This window comes from Oreochromis niloticus, linkage group LG2 (genome assembly GCF_001858045.2).
Source record: "Oreochromis niloticus isolate F11D_XX linkage group LG2, O_niloticus_UMD_NMBU, whole genome shotgun sequence".
NCBI classification, from domain to species: Eukaryota; Metazoa; Chordata; class Actinopteri; order Cichliformes; family Cichlidae; genus Oreochromis; species Oreochromis niloticus.
In genome coordinates, this window is record NC_031966.2 from 20,604,907 (window position 1) to 20,624,502 (window position 19,596).

Below are 19,596 nucleotides of genomic sequence, written 5' to 3' on the forward strand. Positions count from 1 at the left end.
TAGGCAGAATCGCCACCCAGGCTACAGCAGTGAGGACACAGCCTCTGTACATATGTCAGGCAGGTGATCTATGGTAGAAGTGCAGAAAACAAAAGATCCATATTTTTATTCTTGGAATCTGTTAGAACAGCTTCATATAATTCACAGATTAAAATTATCTTTATCGATCTTAAACTGTGCTTTGGTGCAGAACCCTCAGTTCATCCACTGTCTGAAACAAATCAGTTTTAGTTCATCTTCCTTTAAGACGACTTTCTTCTGATTGACCGCAGCTCACAAACAAAAGGTTTGAATATCGGGTGGGTGGGGCTTCCATGTTCACACCCAGAGCTGTGTGCCTGAGATGCTCTCAGTGACGTCATACAAAACAGAGAACAGAAGAAAACTGAGAATGAGGTGTTACAGAGTTAGTTCTACAGTAAATACACTGACCTCATTATTTTAAACTTTGGTCATGATTAATATGAGCGTCCATATATAAAGAAAAGCACAAAACGTGTACTGGGTACTAATTATAAGTCGTGGTGAAATGCTCACGTGAATTTAATTTATGAAGGACTGTATTTTTTAAACACTGCATCGTATTGCATTACATATGGACTGCGCTCTCATTTCCTTACATAATATATGTTAATTTCTTGTCTGTAAACCTCTAAAAGTTCATTGTATTATATTCAGCACACATTGCAGACAGAATAAAACGGGCACAAAGTTGCCGCACTGTGCAGCAGCAGATGTGAAATGACCTGACCTGAAAGTCCTGAATGAACTCAGTTTTGGGTGAATGTGGGATGAACTGCCTCTTCCTGCTTACTCAGAAGCAGGAACTACTACACAAGGCTATCGTGGCATTTTGCCCTCCACCAGGGCCAAAATAAGCAACGGACTGAGTCTACACTCAAATTCAGGCTCCCACATATTCTGTCACTTGTTGACAGAAAGCTGGAAGTAGATGGCTCATAGTGGTGTGCCGACTATGACCCATCAGCAGTAATGTCATTATGAGTCCTGAGTGATGACGGATGCTTTTTTATTATTTATTACTTTTTCTTTTTGTACAATAAAATGAAGGTGGACAGCCAGGATATTATTGGGCTTTATGCTAAATATGTACATAACTAAACATTAATTATGCACAGCATTGTGCAAAAGCCTTGAACTGTGCCTTGTTTCTTTATATTTTGCTTACAAGGGCCTGACCAGTGAATAATTGTTTTTAACTGTTTTTGTGACAGGCTGCTATTAACATACTTTCTTCCCTTGCCTCCAGCTGAGTTGAATGAAAATGCCAAAGATAACACAATTTGACAGGCATAAGATGGGATTGTTATCTCAGCAGTTTATCTTTGAGAAAAATGGACAAGTGGGAGCTAAAAGAAGAGGTGTTGGTCATGGAAAAACTATCTACAGCAGATAAACAGTATCTGAACGTCATGTCCTTAAGAAACAAAAAGAAAACTGGCACAGGACAGGTGCAGCTGGACCTTCAGGTGATCCATCTACTGTTCAGTGAAGCCTCATCTGAAATGGTCTCAGTGGAAGGATGGGCGTCACATCTTCAAACATCTTTTTAAAAAACAAAATCAAAACCAACAGGAAAGATAACACTATATATATAAAATTTTTTTTAAAAGATCAAATGAACTTTTGCATATAAATACTTGAAAAGTACATTTCAACCAATTTTTTTATTTAAACAAATGGCTAAAAGCCTGTTAAAGGTTGTATTTTAATATGTGATTTAACCCTGTTTTTAAAAATGAGTCTTAGCCTAATTTTTAGACTAAATACTTGTATTTAGTCTAAAACTTGTAAATTGTAAGTCTTTGTATTAGTTGAGGATTTGGTTTAATGCAAGTCTGACAAAGTGTTGTCAAAGCTGTAGATTTAGTGATTACTTAAAAGGGGAAAAAAATAGCTACTAAATCTCACTTTAAATGGGACTGTTTTTCTTCTGTTTTATAAAATGTGGCCCACTTCACAAAAAACTCCTTTTGTAATAAATATGACTCCCACAGTCAACACCAGACAGACTGAAAGTCAAACTGAGCCACCCTGCTGTGCAGTTATTGCAGTTATTGAAAGAAAGCACAGAAACGACGCCCTCGTCTGTTAAAAACCAGAACAGCCAGGCCTCTGTGGGTTTGGCCTTACAGCTGTTTTGTCCCAGCAGGGCCTCAAGTACAGCTCTGCTCTCCAAGTTTGACTGCTCGACGAATATGGCTTCAATAACGCCGAGGCCACAGATCGGTATCTTCTGTTTACTCCCGTGTCTCGTTGCTGCTCTGCTGCTTGTATAACTCTATATTTTGTGTTTATGGTGCCCTGTTGCCCCGAGAGCTGCGTTTTAATTTAACTGGCAGGAATAAATAGGAATGACTTCAATCTAAAGTCTCGTCCAGACCTGTCATGTGAGCTCAGACCATAAGGTGCTTATGAGAATGAATTACTTTTTTAACAGGCTCTTTCTTTTTGGTCAGCACGGGGAGGGTGAGCGAGTGTTTCCAGAGCCAGAACCATTAATCATGGCATATTTTGCTGCATGGAGGCAAAAATAGCAGAATATATGAATGTAGGGGTGTGCTGCACTCACACTCTTTTTCTGTAGGTCAAAGGCAGGGTGTGTGTGTGTGTGTGTGTGTGTGTGGGCAGGGGTCGACATCCACAACAGACGTCTTTCTCAAGGACAGCGGGACTCGATGTGAGACGGAGCAAGGCGCTCTACCGTGGGATAAGTACAGGTTGGATTTAGCAAGGGGTAGTTAAGTGGAAAAGACTAACAGATGCTGGGGCTAGTTTACTCAGGGGGGAGGGAGGCTCACCACAGCTCGAGGACTGACACCCCAAAACATACACACACACACACACACACACACACACACACACACACACACACACACACACACACACACACACACACACACACACACACACACAGAGTGAAGCTGTTTCTCACTGCTGCTCAGAAAAACAATTTTATTGTAATGCCTCTAGAACAGTTTGTATCTCTTTAAGCTACTTTACAGCTGGGATTTAAACCACACCGCATTAAAGGACATTAAAGGGTCAGTTCACCAAAAACATCGTCTCCGTGCAGCAGCATCCAGCCATGCAGGCAGATTTGGGTTTTAGATGCTTGCCTTTGAGAAACTGGATGAATCAAGGGCCTTTGACTGTGCGATAATTTATTTCTTACACTATATATATCTATATTTATAAAGTGTAAATAAAAAAGCTGACTTCAGTTGTTTGTTTGTTTTAATTCTGATTAAACAGAGTGCCAGCCTCTAGATAAATAACTCTCTGGCTCAGTAGGCTGTTTATGTGTGTGAGTAATGACACAAATTATAAATATAGCCTATATGTAGGCTAATAAACACATGGATTAATACATTAAAGGAAAAAGCATTAGTGCTGTCAATGCTATTAATGCCTAACATTTAAACACAGACATAAAAAAAAGAAAATGAGAAAAACAGACTTTTTAATTTATTTTTGCTCAAAAATATATTCTAATAAATTCTAATAAGAATGATTTCATTAGACTTTTCTTTATACTATGAAGAGAACAAATTATTACAAGGACTGCTGCTGGGGACTATAAAAAAAAAAATTAGCTGATTAAGAGTCAGTCCAATATTTAGGAAACTCTTCAGATTTGATTGAATTCTTCACCATTTTTTTTATTTTATTTTTTTTCATTGTGGAATTGATCCTTTTACTTTTAACCCTGTAACACCAAGTACATTATATTTGATGAGATTTTGTAAGTTTTTGAGACGTCTACATCATCAGTGTTATTTCCCCCCCTTGAAAAAACAAATTAAATAGCACAATAAATCTTTAATTACACAAAAATTAGCAAATATGATACAAATTATATACATGCAAATTAATATTAAATTTTTATTTAGACGGTTCAAATATTAGAATTTTCTGGCAATTATTTCACAGGTCAGGCTTTAGAGGGTTATCGCTCCGCCCCCATAAAGATGACATCTGACGACCTCCTCTGTACCCTTAATGAATAAAGATGTGGTTTGACAACCATTAGAACAGGCTCTGGGTTTTTCCAGTGGTAGTCTCACTAACTGGCTGTTTCCAGAACAAAACCTAGTCGTTTTGTTCTGGAAACAGCCTGAAATATGACAGAAACCATTCGGTTCAGGAAAGAGAAACAAGGGTTTTAGGGTTAAAATGTCTCAGTTATTCTTCTGCTGAGTGTTGATCTTGTGGTCAGTGCAGGGTTATTAGTCATGTCTGGTAATATTTCTGGGAATTTAAAGTAGATTTCATGTTATGCAAAACGGTCACATTCATACTAGTGATGTGCAATACCACTGATTTCCTTTCCAAACCGATACCAAGTAAAATTCATTGTGTCATGGATGATACTGATCCGATACTTTGTACAAAAAGTGTTACTGTATTTCAAATTATAGCTTCATAATGATTACAGGACATCAGACTACTTGTTCTTATTGTTTAATTATGAAGAATTATCATATAGAAATAAAAAACCTGACGTTGTGTGTTAATTGACGCTATTTGAACACATATATCTTGTCATTTAACATGTATATACTTGCCTGGACATTTCAACAAAAACATTCAACATTCACACTTTGCCTCATTCACAGTAGTCCTGTGCCACATTACAAATGTTGGTATCAATCCAATACCAAATAAATACAGGGCCAGTATTGCCGATATCAGTACCAATGTTTTTAAGTCATTCAGGCAGTTAATTGGGGGAGAGTAGTGTGCCAGGACTTATGAGATGAATTCTCAATTTGCAAATTCTGAACACATTTTAATCACCGCTATATCACTGTGATTGTTACTTTCCACAATAATTAGTTAACACACCTTTAAGTTTTTCATGTGTTTTGAATCTGGGTTTTTGGAGACCTGGAATGTAAATTTTTCTGTCTCTGAAGCACACAAAAAGGTTCGGACATTTTTTAAAATGCATGTTTGAGGTTTATTTTTTCCAAAGAAATAATTAACACAGTTCAGCGGGCTACATACTAAACTTGAAGGATAAAAGCAAAGTATCGATCCAATCATGCTAGTATCGTTCCGATACCAATACTAATGTTGGTATCGATACTATCGATATTTGGATTGATCCACCCACCTCTAATTCTTACAAGTCATTCAAAATATTCTGAAAACAGCTCACTTTGCTGTTTTAAGAAAATTTAAGGGGACCTGTTATGCTTATACTCCTTATATCTCCTTATTATCTGTCATATACACTGTTAAAGTGCTGGATGCTCACATCCAGAGTTTAAAACAGTGAAGTCAGAGTAGACTATATGAATAAAAATAGTGGGCCACGCCTCTTAATCTTTGAATTCACATGTACAAAATCCAGCATATAGCCACGCAGTCTGCCTTTATTAACATTCAGGAAAAAATGGGTCGCTCTAAAGAGGTCACTGAATTCCAGCGTGGTGCTGTAATTGGATGCCACCTCTAAAATGAGTCAAGTTTGTGAAATTTCTTCCCTCCAGCATTTTCCATGATCAACCGTAAGCGGTGTTACTGCAAACTGGAAACGTTTCGAAACCACAGCAGTTCAGCTATGAAGTTACAGACCACGCAAAGATCCAGAGCGGGGTCAGCAAATGCTGAACCACCAACGCTCTGCTGACTCAATAACTGCAGAGCTCAAAACCTCCTCTGACATTATCATTGGCACAAAAAATTGTGCACCGGAAGTTTCTTGGCATGGATTTCCACAGCCGAGCAGCTCCTGTAGAAGTAATGTGTCGGTGGCTCAGTGCTTCTGTCCGTATATCTATGTGCAAGTAATCCCTGTGAGCCAAAAGCCCAGCTTCACCCTGCGCTAAACACCAAGTTCCAGACATTTTTTTTCTCATTTTGACTCTGCATGATGTCACTGTGAGTCCTGTTTAAACCCTCTATTCGTGAGGGACAGTCAATCAGAAGACAGTCTTAAAACAGCTTTTTTCAGGCACGATAAAATCAGACCCAGTGTCAGATAAATAAGGATTATTTTTAACTGAGACTTATGCAAAGTTACTCTAGTAAAAGTATAAATCTGGGAATGAGCACAATGTGTAAACTTTGAAGTAAATAAATGGATTCGTTGAATAAAGCGGTGAAGAAAAAGCACTTACGCCAACCTGGGGAGAGAAAAGTTTAATTTAATCCACCTGAAGTGAAACATTCAGGTATCTATGAGCTAATCTCTAAGATCTATCATGTGCACTTTTTTTCTTTTCTTTTTTACAACAGCACTTCCTTAAAGTGTTGACCAGAATATTGTTTGAAGTATCCAGTTACACGATTTTATTGCAGGCGATATTTCCTGTGGCGTAACACCAGTGAGAGTATAAAAACCACTGGCGCGCTTAATACTTCTATAACTGGATGTTGTTGTCACAGCCTCGTACTGGACCGCTTCCTATTCAGCTAAAACTTTATTGTCAAGCAGGTTTTCAAAACACATGCACCCATACATTTAAGCAAAGTCACAGAGAGAACATCTGCTGCAGATGTTTGTTTTGTTGTTGTTTTCAGACACAATCACAATAAAATTCACAATAAAACCTCAGGAATGACTTCTGTGCTATCACGCATGACCTCACTAGCTACATTCACACACATACACAGTGCAGACGTGCACACGCACGCGCACCCAGTTGCTGTCTGTCTCGCTCTCACACACAAACCACTGGCATACCAGAGAGTCTATATTTAAAATGAGCCCTGGGGATGTTTTTTTTAAAATTTATTTTCAGCTTTTAGACATTCTATCAAAAGTGGTCAATGTGAATACTCGGCTGTAGAGAGAGAGAGCGAGAGACTCTGAGCGATGATAAACATAGGTATGACAAAATACAACCTCAGCAATGAGTCAACAGCTTTTTACATAAAGATAATGAAGGCACATTCACCAGAGGAGCATGAGAGTGCGATTATGAAACGTTTGAGCCAGACCCGAATAGTTACAAATTTGCTAAGGCTGCAAAATACCACCTTCCAAACTTGCAGCTTTTCCAAATACAGCCCTATCATCCCACGTCTCATTTTCAAAGCCTCTCTTTTCTCCCTCTCTCCTCCCACCACAAATCCCAGAACTTTGAGCACCAGAGAGAGAGGGAGAGAGAGAGAGTGCGACAGCGGAGATGAGGGGAGCGTTTAAATCTGGCGTTCCGTGAGTGGTCGGGTCGGTGTCTGGAAATCTTTCACATCCTGTTTACGCCGGGCAGATTTCAGCCCGGGACCGCAGAGAGCTGGCGGGGGCCTCTGCCTGGACACAGCTCCTCTCTCTCTTTTCTATCTGTTCCCGGCCTCCTTCGCCTAAAGATCTCAGTCAGCCTGCAAACCTTTCCACACCGCCTCCCTCCCATCAACACCTTCAAACCTAAAGCAAACATGTCAGCTTTGCCCTCGCTGCCCACGGCCGCACGAGAACGACGGAGGGGGAATCAAACTCCCGATAAAAAGAATCCTTTTCATGCAGCAGGCGCACAGCAGCCCCCGTTTCATTTTAATATCCAAGTACAGGTTTAATAGAGCCGTGTTGCCGTATTTACAGTGTTCCAGTCAAACAGAAAGTTCCAGAGCGTGAAGAGGAGAAGTTTGGAAGCAAAATCCTGATACTGGAGTCATGTAGCATTAAAAAAATAACATCTCATGAGTCTGAGGTGCGAAGCTTAATGAACAGAGGATCAGTGTGTCCCCCCCTGAGAGAAGCAGTTTGTAGCTTTGGTCCTGAATTCAGTCTGTCTGCCTCCCTCAGCGGCACTTGCAGGATTTCACAACCATGTTAGAGAGCTGCTCAACACGCGGTGTGCGGCCTATGAAGTACATGATAGTGAGGGGCTCCAGGTCCTGAGGAACGCAGCAGGGTGTGGCGGAGGCCTCGGGGTTCAGCTTGTTGTAGAGGGGCAGAATCTGACCCGGGAACAGAAATGAGCAGATGTTAGAGTAATTTATCCAAAGTTTAGTGCTGTGAGTGATGAATGAACATGCTGAAAAGTGTGAAGTTCAGCCCAAGTTTAAGCAGGGCTGAAAAACGAAGCCAATGTGGTAAGTGCCAGAAACGGCAGTCCATCTAATGGCCACAAATGAGCCAATCCCCACAGACTCCCAGGTTTAAAAAGCTGTTTAGGTCTCTTTAAATAATTTACCCTTTGTAACATCTGTGTGGACATGATTTTTTTTTCATAACTCACCTGTTTCATTGTATTAAGGATTGCAGTTACAGGTCTGAGTGACCATTTAGTGCCTACTTGGTCTTACCTCTGCTAACTTGAGTTGGTGTTTGAGGTGTTGGTGCCTTTTGGAGCTTTTTAATGCAAATAACTGACAAATAATATGATTCTAATAAGACTAATAGGTCTCTGCTACAGTTTTAGGGAGTAAAATTCTACAATGCTTTTATTTTTTAGTGCTAATTAGCATCTCTCTAGTATCTGTGTCTGAGTGCACCCATACAGTCTTTGAATGCACCTAAATGAAGCGACTAACACTCAGGTTAAAGATTATGGTGGCCATAATGCTAAACCCAGTGGCTACCTCTATCTTTTAAATACAGTCTATGGTCATTTTGCATGATTATTTTGGTGCTTTTTAAAAATGTGTTGGCAACTCTTCAATCTTAGTTTGACATTTTGGGAAATTGGCTTATTTAGAGTTAGAGTTCAATGGCACTCTAATATCAGCAGCTGTTAGTTTAGCTAAGCATAACAAAAGGTTCCTGTTTCTGCTTACTGGTAAAAACCAGATAAACAGCACGTATAAAGCTAACTCACTAAGATTCATATCTTCCTGTTTTACTGCAGTTTAAAAATAAATTTGAATGCTGGTTTTCCAGATTCTCTACATTTCCCTCACTTATCCAACTTTTAGTTTAATTCCTACCAGGTCAGTTTTTTAGCTTTAAATCTTCATATTCAGACATTAAAATGTAGCTTTCTGTGCATTTTATGTGGGGGAGCTCTAAGTAATTCTATAGCAATCAAATCAACTTTGACTTCTTTAAGTACATCCTGTCAGTTTCTCCAAAATACTTTAACATGCACAGCAAAAGCGGCCAAACTACCTTAAACGAAAGCCACATTTTGACAGCAGCAAAATGTGTAATTGCTGCAAATTTAAGTCGAAAATAAATGTGAAATTCAACACATCTATATTAAAGTGAAGTACAAGAAAGGTGAGAGTCAGTGAGGCTACAGGCCAAGCCCTTCGCTGAGTGAGACGGGCCAGCTGTGTTGCATAAACCTATGTGCTCTTTAACAGGCTTCTGTGAGGTGTCAGCCCATTTATGATGCTGGGGTTAACCAGTGGTGTTTAGCTGCCGCAAACAGTGCGCTCAGGGCTCACTTACGGGAAAATGTCGCCTGCATTTCAGACTTTCTGTACATTAACGTCAGGCCGAGCGTTGATTGGAGTTCGGTCCAAACCAGAGTATTTTAGCAGACGGGCTGAGGAGGAGCTGCTCAGATTTTTCTGACAATCACAGATGTTTTCTGTTTATATAATTTGGCCGTGTCTCAGCACCGAGAAGTCTGTCACTGTTTCCATTCAAAATATTCAGCACTAAAGGTCATGAATCTCCAAATTGGAAAGAAATATAAGTTGGAAAAAAAGAACACATTTGTCCTACTGGAGAAGGTAATCTAAGTTATTAGTCTGAACTAGGGTCTCGTGAGATATGGGAAGCTGCTAATATCGAGGTATCCACACATGGACTCGGCTAATTAGTAACAAGCCCAAAAACTGCCTTTACCAATTCTGTTCTATTAAGGGCACAGATTAAGTTTAATTCCAGCTACTATGCACTAGTGTAGCTTTGCATGATTCCCACTTCAAAATAATCCTTATTTACCTCATGCTGGGCCTCGGTGCAGCCCCTCCCAGCTGTTTTTGCTGTTCTCCCTTTAAGCCAGTGGTTCTCAAACTTTTCCTGGCATCCGCCTCTTTAACTTCACTCCACACACCCACATTTTTTTTATTACTCATTAACAATAAATAAAAATGTGAGTTGAAAATAACAATCCCACCTGCAGTGGCTCTGTGCCCCACGGGTGTGGCCTGTCCCACAGTTTGAGAACCACCACTTTAACCCAGCTTTCTTCTGATTGGCTGTCCCTTGCAAACAGAAGCTTTAAACTGCAGGTGGGTGGGGCTTCCGTGCTTACATCCATAGCTGTATATTAGGAGTATCCCCTATATTTTGGTTCACAGAGATTACCTGCACATATACTAATCTTATTATCATATTATTATTATTTATAATTTAACGGACTTAAAGACATTTTTTCTTAGCAAAAGCAAAACATGTCAAATGTCAGCTGTTAACTAACCAGAATTCCTATTTTGTTAAAAAAAATATTGATTATTAAAAGTCTTTATGGCAAAATTTATAAGAAAGAACAACAAAGATTAAACAGATTGGGTTAGTAGCCAGGTGACCTTTTGACCCCTGAGACTCACCATGTTGTAGTGGTTGTTGGCGCTCCAGAGGTAAGGACAGTTGCCGGCACAGAAGTTGGCTTTGTAACCTTTTGGCTCGTGGATCCACTTCCAGTTGAGGTCACGCCTGAAGTCGATGTAGAGCGAGCGCAGGCAGCAGCCCTGGTCCGAGCCACTGAGACACACACACACACACACAATATGTAGTTCAGCTCCCACCCTTCTCTTCAGTGTCATGGGAAAATTACCACAGGTCACCATCGAAGAACCAACCATCACATGGTAATAACTATGCAGGGCTGCCAGAGTTTTCCCCTGCAGCGTGAGGTAGTCTAAATAAAACGCTGCATGCCCGCTGGCCTGCAGTCTAAACACAGGGTCAGCGCTGTTAGTTTTGCCGCGCAATTGTCTGCAAAGTGGGTCACGAGGAGAAAAACAAAATGAAACCAAGTGCTCCCCACAACTAGATTTCAGAATTACAAAACTACAAATCTTGGAGGAGCGTCAGCGCTGTCACACTAAACCACCACACGAGCGGCTGGTCGGCGGCCTACCGGGAGCAGGTTGAGGTGTCGATGGCGGCCGCCCTCTTCTTGCGGTTTTTCCTGGCCGGGTTATCCACTCTGTCGCTGGGCAGCAGGGTGAGGATGAGGTGTGGCGTCTTGGTGCTGAAGTCTGCCTGTCCTTTCACCTGACCGGGCTTCCTCATCTGACGGAGCCGCTCATCATCCACGCCTACAGAAGGAGGAATTATTATTATTTTTTTAGGATTAAAAACTAAAACTTTCTGTCTTCCACCAGAGTCTGTGGGCGGACGTCGCTTTGTTTCAAAGCTAATGTGATTTAATTCCTATGGTTTGTGCAATACTCTAATCTTATTTTCATTTCTCATGCTTTCATTTTGCAGCGGTGACTGCTGCCCCTCCCAAAACTCCACACTGTCTTTCTCCCAGGCCGAGGCATTTAGTTCACACTTTTTTTAAGCATATTTTTAATCCAAATATATTTAAATTCCAAGTAAATGCACTGTTAAAAGGGCAGAAAAGTGTGTGCATGATGTTTTTAAAGTTAGTCAGCCAGCTCCGGTGTGAGTGCCAGAAAATGTGTTTTTTCATACGCAGCAATAACTACTGAATCTGTCAGTGAAAGGCGCCGTCACCGCTTTGATTCTTACCCTCTAAAGACTCTGTTTTTCTAAGAAGGCAGCAGAACTAATGTTCTTGTGCACATTTTGAATGTCATTGAACAAATATGACAGAAGTAATATGTAAACCAGATGTTTCCTACAGCAGGAACGATGGTCTGACTCTTTGTCTGACTTCATGGATCTTTTTTTTTCTTCACTCTTTCTGAGCTACAGGAGCCAGAGCGCTCAAAACAAGCCCCTGCTTGTCTTACATCAGTATCACAAGTTGAATTTCTTTTCCCCCACGTGTGCAAAAACCTGACTTGGCTCAGTTGAGAGTAAGTCCTGAGGAAAGTGCCATAATTTGGGGGCCTAAATGAAGCAACACAGACAGTCTGGTATTCAGTAGTATCACTGTGTGGAGGAACAGTTTTTCCATTATTCCTGTACGATAGTGTGTGAGGGATTCATAAATCATTTTTGTTATTTATGTTCACTTTTTTGTGACCTGCTGGATTTTTTTTTAATCTTATTTTTTTTGCTGCGCTCATAAATCTTCAACTCTTCCAAATCTGTGAACTTTGCATTTCGCAACTCAAAAGACTGCCAAGACACAACTGAAGTTTCTTAAGTCTTGCTGGCATGCTGGCTGTCTTGCTTAGTTGTTCTTGTGAAAAACAATCTCACGTAGCTGCAGTACAACTAACGATGAATCCCAAACAGCCATCTAAAAAACAGCATCTGCGCAACGAGGCTGACTGTGCTGATTTTAAGGACATAATCAGTAACAAAATGAAGCAAACAAATGAAACAAGCCATTTTGGCTCTTCTCCTCCTCCTGATTTGCTGCCCCTCAGAAACAGTTGAACAGCGGGTGGGCGGGGCTTCTGTGTGACTCGGAGGACCATATCAGGGACAGCATGTCTCGCTGACGTCACTCAGAGGCATAAGCAGCAAAACTGAAATATTTAAATTAGTCTAAAGCCTGAAATTTAGTCTCACATGGACTACTTCTGCATCTACCTTTTTAACAATTTATATGACAGAATAAAGGGCATCATCATCATCACTGGGTCCCTTTAATCTCAGTTTCCTGGACTAGAATGCTTTTAGCGGCATCTGCAGTGCACATAAATGCATGATTATAAAGTCTTTCTATCATAAAAGACTGCAACAGACCAGCAAACAGGGCCTCCAGCTCCTCACTCTTGTTGGGAACGATGTTGTTGGTGGATGGGACGAAGGTGCAGCAGGGACAGTGGACGCCCAGCTTCAGGCCAAGATTATTCTCTATGGGGGGGAAGAAGGGAAAGAGATGTGCAAACACTGATGTATGGATCGCAGTGCAAGCTGGTAACGACTCGCTGGTGCTGAAGCTCACCTGGATCTGACACCCAGTCCTTTACAGTCTCTGTGACCTCCATAGAGATCCAGGCTCCTTTGACTTTTGGCTGAACGGTGCGCGAGTCGATGTAACGCTGAGTGGATGTGCTGTCTTCATCCGGCTTTAGCAGCTGAGACAACAAACACACAGAAGGAGCTAGATCACCGTCTCATCGACACATAAGAGATGTTTCTGTGTTGGGTTGAATTATAAATAACAATCTTCGGACTTTAAGATCAAATCAAACTGTCGCTCACTGAGAACAATGGATATACCTGATAGAGCTCCACTCTCTGCTCCGAGGCCCGGGCCTGTGGGTTGGGGGCTCTGAAGATCCTGAACTCAGCCTTGACCAGAGTGCTGTTAGTCAGGTCGACTCCGCTGACGTCAAAGTGGACGACTCTGTAGTGGGGGCTGGGTGCTGTTGGCTGCACCGCATCTTGAGGGAGCAAAACAAAGCACTGTGGATGACTAATGCTCCAACAACATCTCGTGCCTTCACACAATGCTGTATTTATACTATGGGTTAAAACTGCACTGTGGGACTGATTGTCTCGGACGTAATTACTGCTGATGAGCGTCTTGAACCCAAATTATAGGTTTTGGTAAAGAGACTAAATGTGTCGGGCCTTATGTTTAATATATGGCTGATTGTTGTGCTCATGGGTTTCCTGTGTGAAACATCCCCAAACACCTAGACAGTTATACAATTATGCACCATGTAGTATCAGCAGCACCATTAATCTTCAAATCTTCCAAATAAGATCCATCAACACACCGAGTTTTGTTTCCACAGCTGGTGGATCGACTCCATGAAACTGCTCTGATGGGGCAGGAAAGCAGAGTGCATTACTCAGGGGCACATCTGGGGTAGTTTTTAGTTTTTAGAAGATGGGATGTGCAGTAGTACAGTGTCTCACAGCAGTAGCTATGATTTAAAACAGCCAGAAACTTCTTACTGACTACTACTAATGCTTCTCCTTTTAGGTCCCCCTATTAAGCATGTGGTTTACAGCAGACTACAGTGTTGTTATTCTGTTGTATTTATCAAGAACTATAAATACAGGTGTGAATGCCAATAAACTGTTAAACCGACACATTAAAAAAAACTATCATAATTACACAAAATGTCTTAAATGTACTTTACAAATGTGTTGATCCACCCCTCATTTCTTTATATTTACTTCCAAGGAGCCAGACTTTATGTATTTTTTTACAGTGGTCTTTTCTGGAGGTCTTTTTTTGGACACTTTTTTTTTCTCATTTCCAGTCCTTGTGCCTGACTGTTTTCAGGGAAATGTTTTTTTAATATGTTGAGCCATTTAACACTGGCCTATGAATCATTCTAGTGTAATAAAATGACTTTAGTCAAGGGATGAACCAGTGCTGTGTCTACACATAACAGAGGACTTAGGGAACAGACATTTTTAAATGGTATCTTTAGGCACTTTGTTACTACCAGCCTGACACAAAAACACATCATTTAATCACATTTATTTTGTTAAATTTCTCAAACATAACACAGTTTAACAGGCATAAAATAGCATTTTCGCAACAACAAGATGCTTTTCCAAAGAGCTATTAGTTGGCCTATCTCAGCAAGCTGTGCAGCGTGTCCTTGAAAAACTAAGGAAATTGGACAAGTGGAAGACAAAAGACAGCAGGTCTACAATCTGTCTGCAGGACAGGAAAAAATCCAGCCTGACATAGGACCTGAGAGATGGACCTGGACCTTCAGGTGATCCATCTGCTGTTCACTGTAGCCTCATCAGAAATAGTCTCAGTGGAAGGGTGGCTGTCAGGCAGTCATTTAAAGGAAGGGAAACATGGAAAAAAGGCTGAGCTGTACAAAATTATGAAAGAACTGGACTGAAATTCAGTGGCAACAGGTCTCATGGAGTGATGGATCCAAATCAGACCTCAGCATAATTGAACCAGCGTGGGATCATCTCAACAGACAACAGAGCAAAAGACAGCCAACATCCAAACAAGATCTTTGAATGTATTTCAAGGATCCCTGAGAAGCTTACCTGAAGACTGCTTAAAGAAATAAAAAGAAAGCTTGACGAAAAGAGTTAAGAATAAAGTGGTGATAGCAAATATTGATTTTCAAGCACATTAGAATAAATACTTTCCCCCCCAAGTAAAATATAAGGAACTGAAGGGTGGCTCAGGACTTTTGCACAGTACTATAAGTTACAGTAGTTGGCAAAAGATATAAATTAATTAAAAGTGTCACACTTGCTGCTTTCAGCTCTTTTTGTGTTAGAACTTATTACAAATATTTATATAAACTGATAATAAATGGTGCACAGAGAACCTGCTATATATGTAGTTAAAGTTTATAAAAGCAGGTAGTTTATAAAGCTTAGTTAGGAGACTGAACTACCAAACCAAACAGGTTAATCAGAGACAGACTCACAAAATCAAATACAATATTCAAGGGCTACTAATCCATCAGCAGTCAGAAAATCGTTTTGTTTTTTAACTTAAATAATTATCAGCCACTGCTGCTATGATATGGGTGGAGGGACTGTTCAGTCCCTTCACTCAATTCTAATTATAGAGGAAGATTAATACAAAATTCAGTGTATGGGGTGGTGCTTTAATAAATAACTCTTGTTTGGGATTTAGAATAAAGCATGAAGTGCAGAAAAGCCGAATGTGATGCCCCATATGAGGATGCAGGACCTGAGGAGGTTTAAATAAATCTCTCATGTGGGGAAAACACACACCTGACTTGATGTTTAAGAGTTAAAAAAGGAAAATAAAACATGGCAACATTGTAATCACTGTAATTCACTGAGATTCAGTTACATAATCAACGCTCAACAACAGCGAATAGAGGCATCTGTGTTTGTTTTACCCGGATGGGAAATATTCAGACGTTTCAAACTAGTACATACTTTAATTCTTCTAAGGTGACCACTGGGGACCGCGGGCCACACATTGAGAACCCCTGTCAGGACTCACTTGTGTCGGTGCGGGGGGGCAGCATGTCGATCCTCTGCACCTCTTTGGCGTAGTAGTCCTCCTCGCTGCTTTCGCGCTCGCACGCGGACTCTGCCTGGCGCGCGCGCTCCTTCAGCAGCTCCCGCGTGCTGTTGTACAGCAGCATGACCTCCGGGGGCACCGAGCTCGGTGGTGGCTCGTCGTCGTCATCTGGAGGGCTGCGGATGCGGAGCTTGCTGAGGATCTGACCGCGCACCGCCTCGATGCGTCGAGACTTCTGCGCGTCCAGGTTGATGGACTGGCAGGTGTTGAAGCCCTCCACGAGGAATACACCGGAGAACCGGAGCAGCAGCAGCAGCGCGAGGCGGGGAAGCCACATTGTCCGGGGAGGTGCGAGGACGGAGATAATTCAGCGCCGTGGGCTCTGACTAACAAGCTGCGTCTCCAAACCAAGCGCGCAGAAACGTGTGCGTAAAATGATTTAAACTGCGAGACTGAGGGTGAAACCAGAGCCTTCCTAACTTAGATCAATAAACTATTTTTAAAAATCCAGCTCTAATGTGTTATTTTGGTCAAAACCGCGTCATGTAAAAAAGGAAAACCGCATCTGCTGACTTCACACTTCTGATTTTGTAGTTTTATAACATTTTCATAGATGCGCCAAGCACCAAACACACAAGGACGCATTATTTATTCTTTAACATCTACATTTAACTTACTGCATCTAAGAAAAAACGGCTGTTTTAATTTAAAAAGAAAAATATAAAACTGCAACAAAACACTGTAAAAATTAAGTGATTGGAAATTTCTCGTGACTCTTCAGGTCCAGTCTGGTGCGCTCGGAGAGCTCTGGTGTCCCTTGCCGGCGTGCGCGCGCTCTCTTCGTGTAAAGGTGGCGTTTTTTAACAAGTCTGTCCGGAAAGTTAAAACGTTATCTCCGTTTTCCGCCGTCCATCCTCGGATACGCGAACAGCTTTCAGGAGAACAGAGTCGTCACAAGAGCTCAGCCCATGTCGCAAATCCTTCAAACAACAACCTGAGCGGCGCACTTTACCGAAAGCAACACAGCTCCCGTGCCTTCACCCCCGAAACACCCATGTGTGGAGCAAAAGACTGTCCCATATCCGCTTCCAGAGAATCTAGCTACAACTTGAAAAACCTAGTGAGGTCCTCCCATTCCCCGTTATAGGTAAACAGTGAGCGGGCTGTACTGAAACGTAGAAAAAAATGTGATTTATGTTGGAAAAAACACGGTGGGCCTGTTAAACCCCTCATATAAACATCTAAACACGGAAAAAGTCAGACGACGTAAAAAGACATGACGCAGAAAACATAAGAAAGAAGTCCTTGTGCTGTGAGTTAAAAAAAAAAAAAAAAAAAGAGAGGAAACTTTACAGTGACCTGCAGATCCCAAATTAAATGAGTTCCAGCCTGGTGAACGCTGGGCTGAAAGCTCTGCTGAAGACACAGAGACCTGCTGCAGGATGTGACTCCATTATTCTGCAGATCCTCTGTGAGAAACTCTGAGACTGAGACAGAGAGAGAAGGAGGCTGGAAGGGAGGGAGGGATGGTGGTGGTGGTGATGGTGGGGCGGGATGCCACCAGAGTGAATGCAGTGTATTATTATGTAGGTAAAAACCATCTTCCTCCCTCCAGAAGAGGCACACACACATAGCTGCACATTTTGCAATTATTTTCTCCACAAAAATTCACCACCCTCTCCCCACAACTAAACCGCTCCAGAGGAGTAGCTCGGCATTTGAGGAACTAAATCTTTACATTACCTTTGCTTAATATGTGTAAAATAGCCAAATTATACATGTTTATAGTATACACCTGCCACTTTGTTAGATACGCTGCGTTAGTACCATGTTAGACCACCTTTTGTCTGCAGAGCTGCCTTAATTCTTCGAAGCAAAGATTCTACAAGGTGCTGGAAACCTTACTCAGAGATTTTGGTCCATGTTGACGTGACAGCATCACACAGTTGCTGCTGATTTGTCAGTTGCACATCCATAATATGAATCCTGTTCCAGGACATCCCAAAAGTGCTGTGTTGGATTGAGATCTGGTGACCGCGGAGGCCATTTGATCACAGAGAAGTCGTCATTTTCAAGAAAACAGTTTGTGAGCCTTCTGGAAGCAGCCATCAGAAGATGGGTTGTAAACAGATGGACATGGTCAGAAACAATACTCAGGTATGCTGTAATGTCTATACAACATTCAAAGTGCCCAAAGTGTGCCAAGAGAATACCCCCAACACCATTACACCACCAGCAGCCTGAACTGTTGATGCACAGCAGGATGGATCCAGGATGTTCAAAGTCACTTAAATCACCTTTCTTCCTCATTCTTTCATATTAAATGCATTGTGTTTCTGCCATGTGATTCATTAAATAACTATTTGCATTAACAAACAGCTGGACAGGTGTACCTAAAGATGTGAGTGCATGCAAGGAGTTAAATGCCAGTCTGTGACTCACAGAGTGAAACATCACTGGGCTCTGACGCCTTCAATCAATTATTCCTAAAAACCTTTGAAAATGCAGTAAAGTCCAGAAGCCCTGCGTACAGCAGTATCAAAAATACTAAAAGGGAAATGCAAAGTTTAGATTAGAAAAGCTGTGATCCACCACTGCAGTATTCTCAAGCTATGTCTCCAGAAACCCACAGATCCTGACGATCAATAATCCAACAATAAAAACTGTAAGTTTATGAGTTTCAGCGCTCCTGTTGATGGCCATTTGTCACCTGCCAGTAGAGCCAGATGAGAGTGGTATCGATTTCTGCTAAAAGGCCCATTTCACAAAATGTGAAACCTCTTTTAAATATTTATGCAACACAAAAATGCTGATTTCAAAATGCAGCTTTAGGCTGGGTGTGATTTCAGGCTTTGACTTGTTCATGCAGAGACTCTAAAGGCTTACTCCGAATTTTATTAAATCACTCCAAAGGCAGTCGATCCCCCGCTTTAAAAAAAAAAATCTTTATCTCTTTAAGCTTTCAATCTAGCGCCTTACTTTTCTCTCTGTTCCTCTTCGGTCTCATTGTTAATTACAGCTCCTAACTCAGAGAGGACTATTAATCTGTCAGGGGTGGCTTTTATTGCTGCTCTGCTGCCATCCCATTATACCGTTATTATAGTTGCGGGTGGAGGCCTGTAATTGCTGTAAGTAGAAGGAAAAGGTAGGAGAGACTCAGGCTGCCTTTAGGCTTCTGGTCAGGGCAACCTCCCCCTTCATCGTCTGTCCTGGCAGTGTTTCTAAAAATGATAACAGCGCCTGCGAACAAACAGGCTCCTGCTCCAACTTGACTGCTGCCGCTTCACATCAGAAAGAAGGCGATGAAAGACGCCTAATTAGTCAACATGGCGCTCAAATCCTCCTGTCAGCGACCTTACGAAGATCAGACACATCACGGACCATGTCAGATCAGAGGAGCATGCCCAGGTGGGGTGTTTTCTCTGTCTGTGTCTGACTCTGTGTGTGTGTGTGCGTGCATGAGAGCTGTAATATGTGGCTTCAAGGACAAAAAAAAAAAGAAAAAAAAATAGAAAGACTTCCTCAAAAACAACTTCCAGCCTGCCTGCCTGCCGTTTCTGCCTCTTTTTCCTCAAAGCCAAATATAGACAAGCCACTGCCACGTCATCTGGCCCTCAGCAGAAGGCAGCATGGGGTT

General features: G+C 41.5%; 1 protein-coding gene across 1 annotated transcript; it reads right to left on the minus strand.

Annotated features, from left to right (window-relative positions):
• Nucleotides 1–4,469: 4,469 nt before the first annotated feature.
• Nucleotides 4,470–18,204, minus strand: tgfb5 (transforming growth factor, beta 5). The gene is made up of 7 exons (XM_003444603.5): nucleotides 15,939–18,204; nucleotides 13,241–13,404; nucleotides 12,963–13,095; nucleotides 12,761–12,871; nucleotides 11,010–11,190; nucleotides 10,477–10,630; nucleotides 4,470–7,932 (listed from the first exon to the last, which is right to left on the minus strand). The coding sequence occupies exons 1-7, from the start codon at nucleotides 16,294–16,296 to the stop codon at nucleotides 7,774–7,776; spliced, it is 1,260 nt and encodes a 419-aa protein (XP_003444651.1). The 5' UTR covers nucleotides 16,297–18,204; the 3' UTR covers nucleotides 4,470–7,773.
• Nucleotides 18,205–19,596: the final 1,392 nt, after the last annotated feature.

Bases quoted from the DNA above. Each gene is read 5' to 3' on its own strand.
- tgfb5 (XM_003444603.5), bottom strand. From the start codon at position 16,296: ATGTGGCTTCCCCGCCTCGCGCTGCTGCTGCTGCTCCGGTTCTCCGGT. The intron at 12,872-12,962 runs GTGAGCTTCAGC...TCCCCCCCATAG, and splicing joins GGACTGGGTGTCAGATCCAG to AGAATAATCTTGGCCTGAAG. The intron at 10,631-11,009 runs GTAGGCCGCCGA...TGTGTGTCTCAG, and splicing joins GACACCTCAACCTGCTCCCG to TGGCTCGGACCAGGGCTGCT.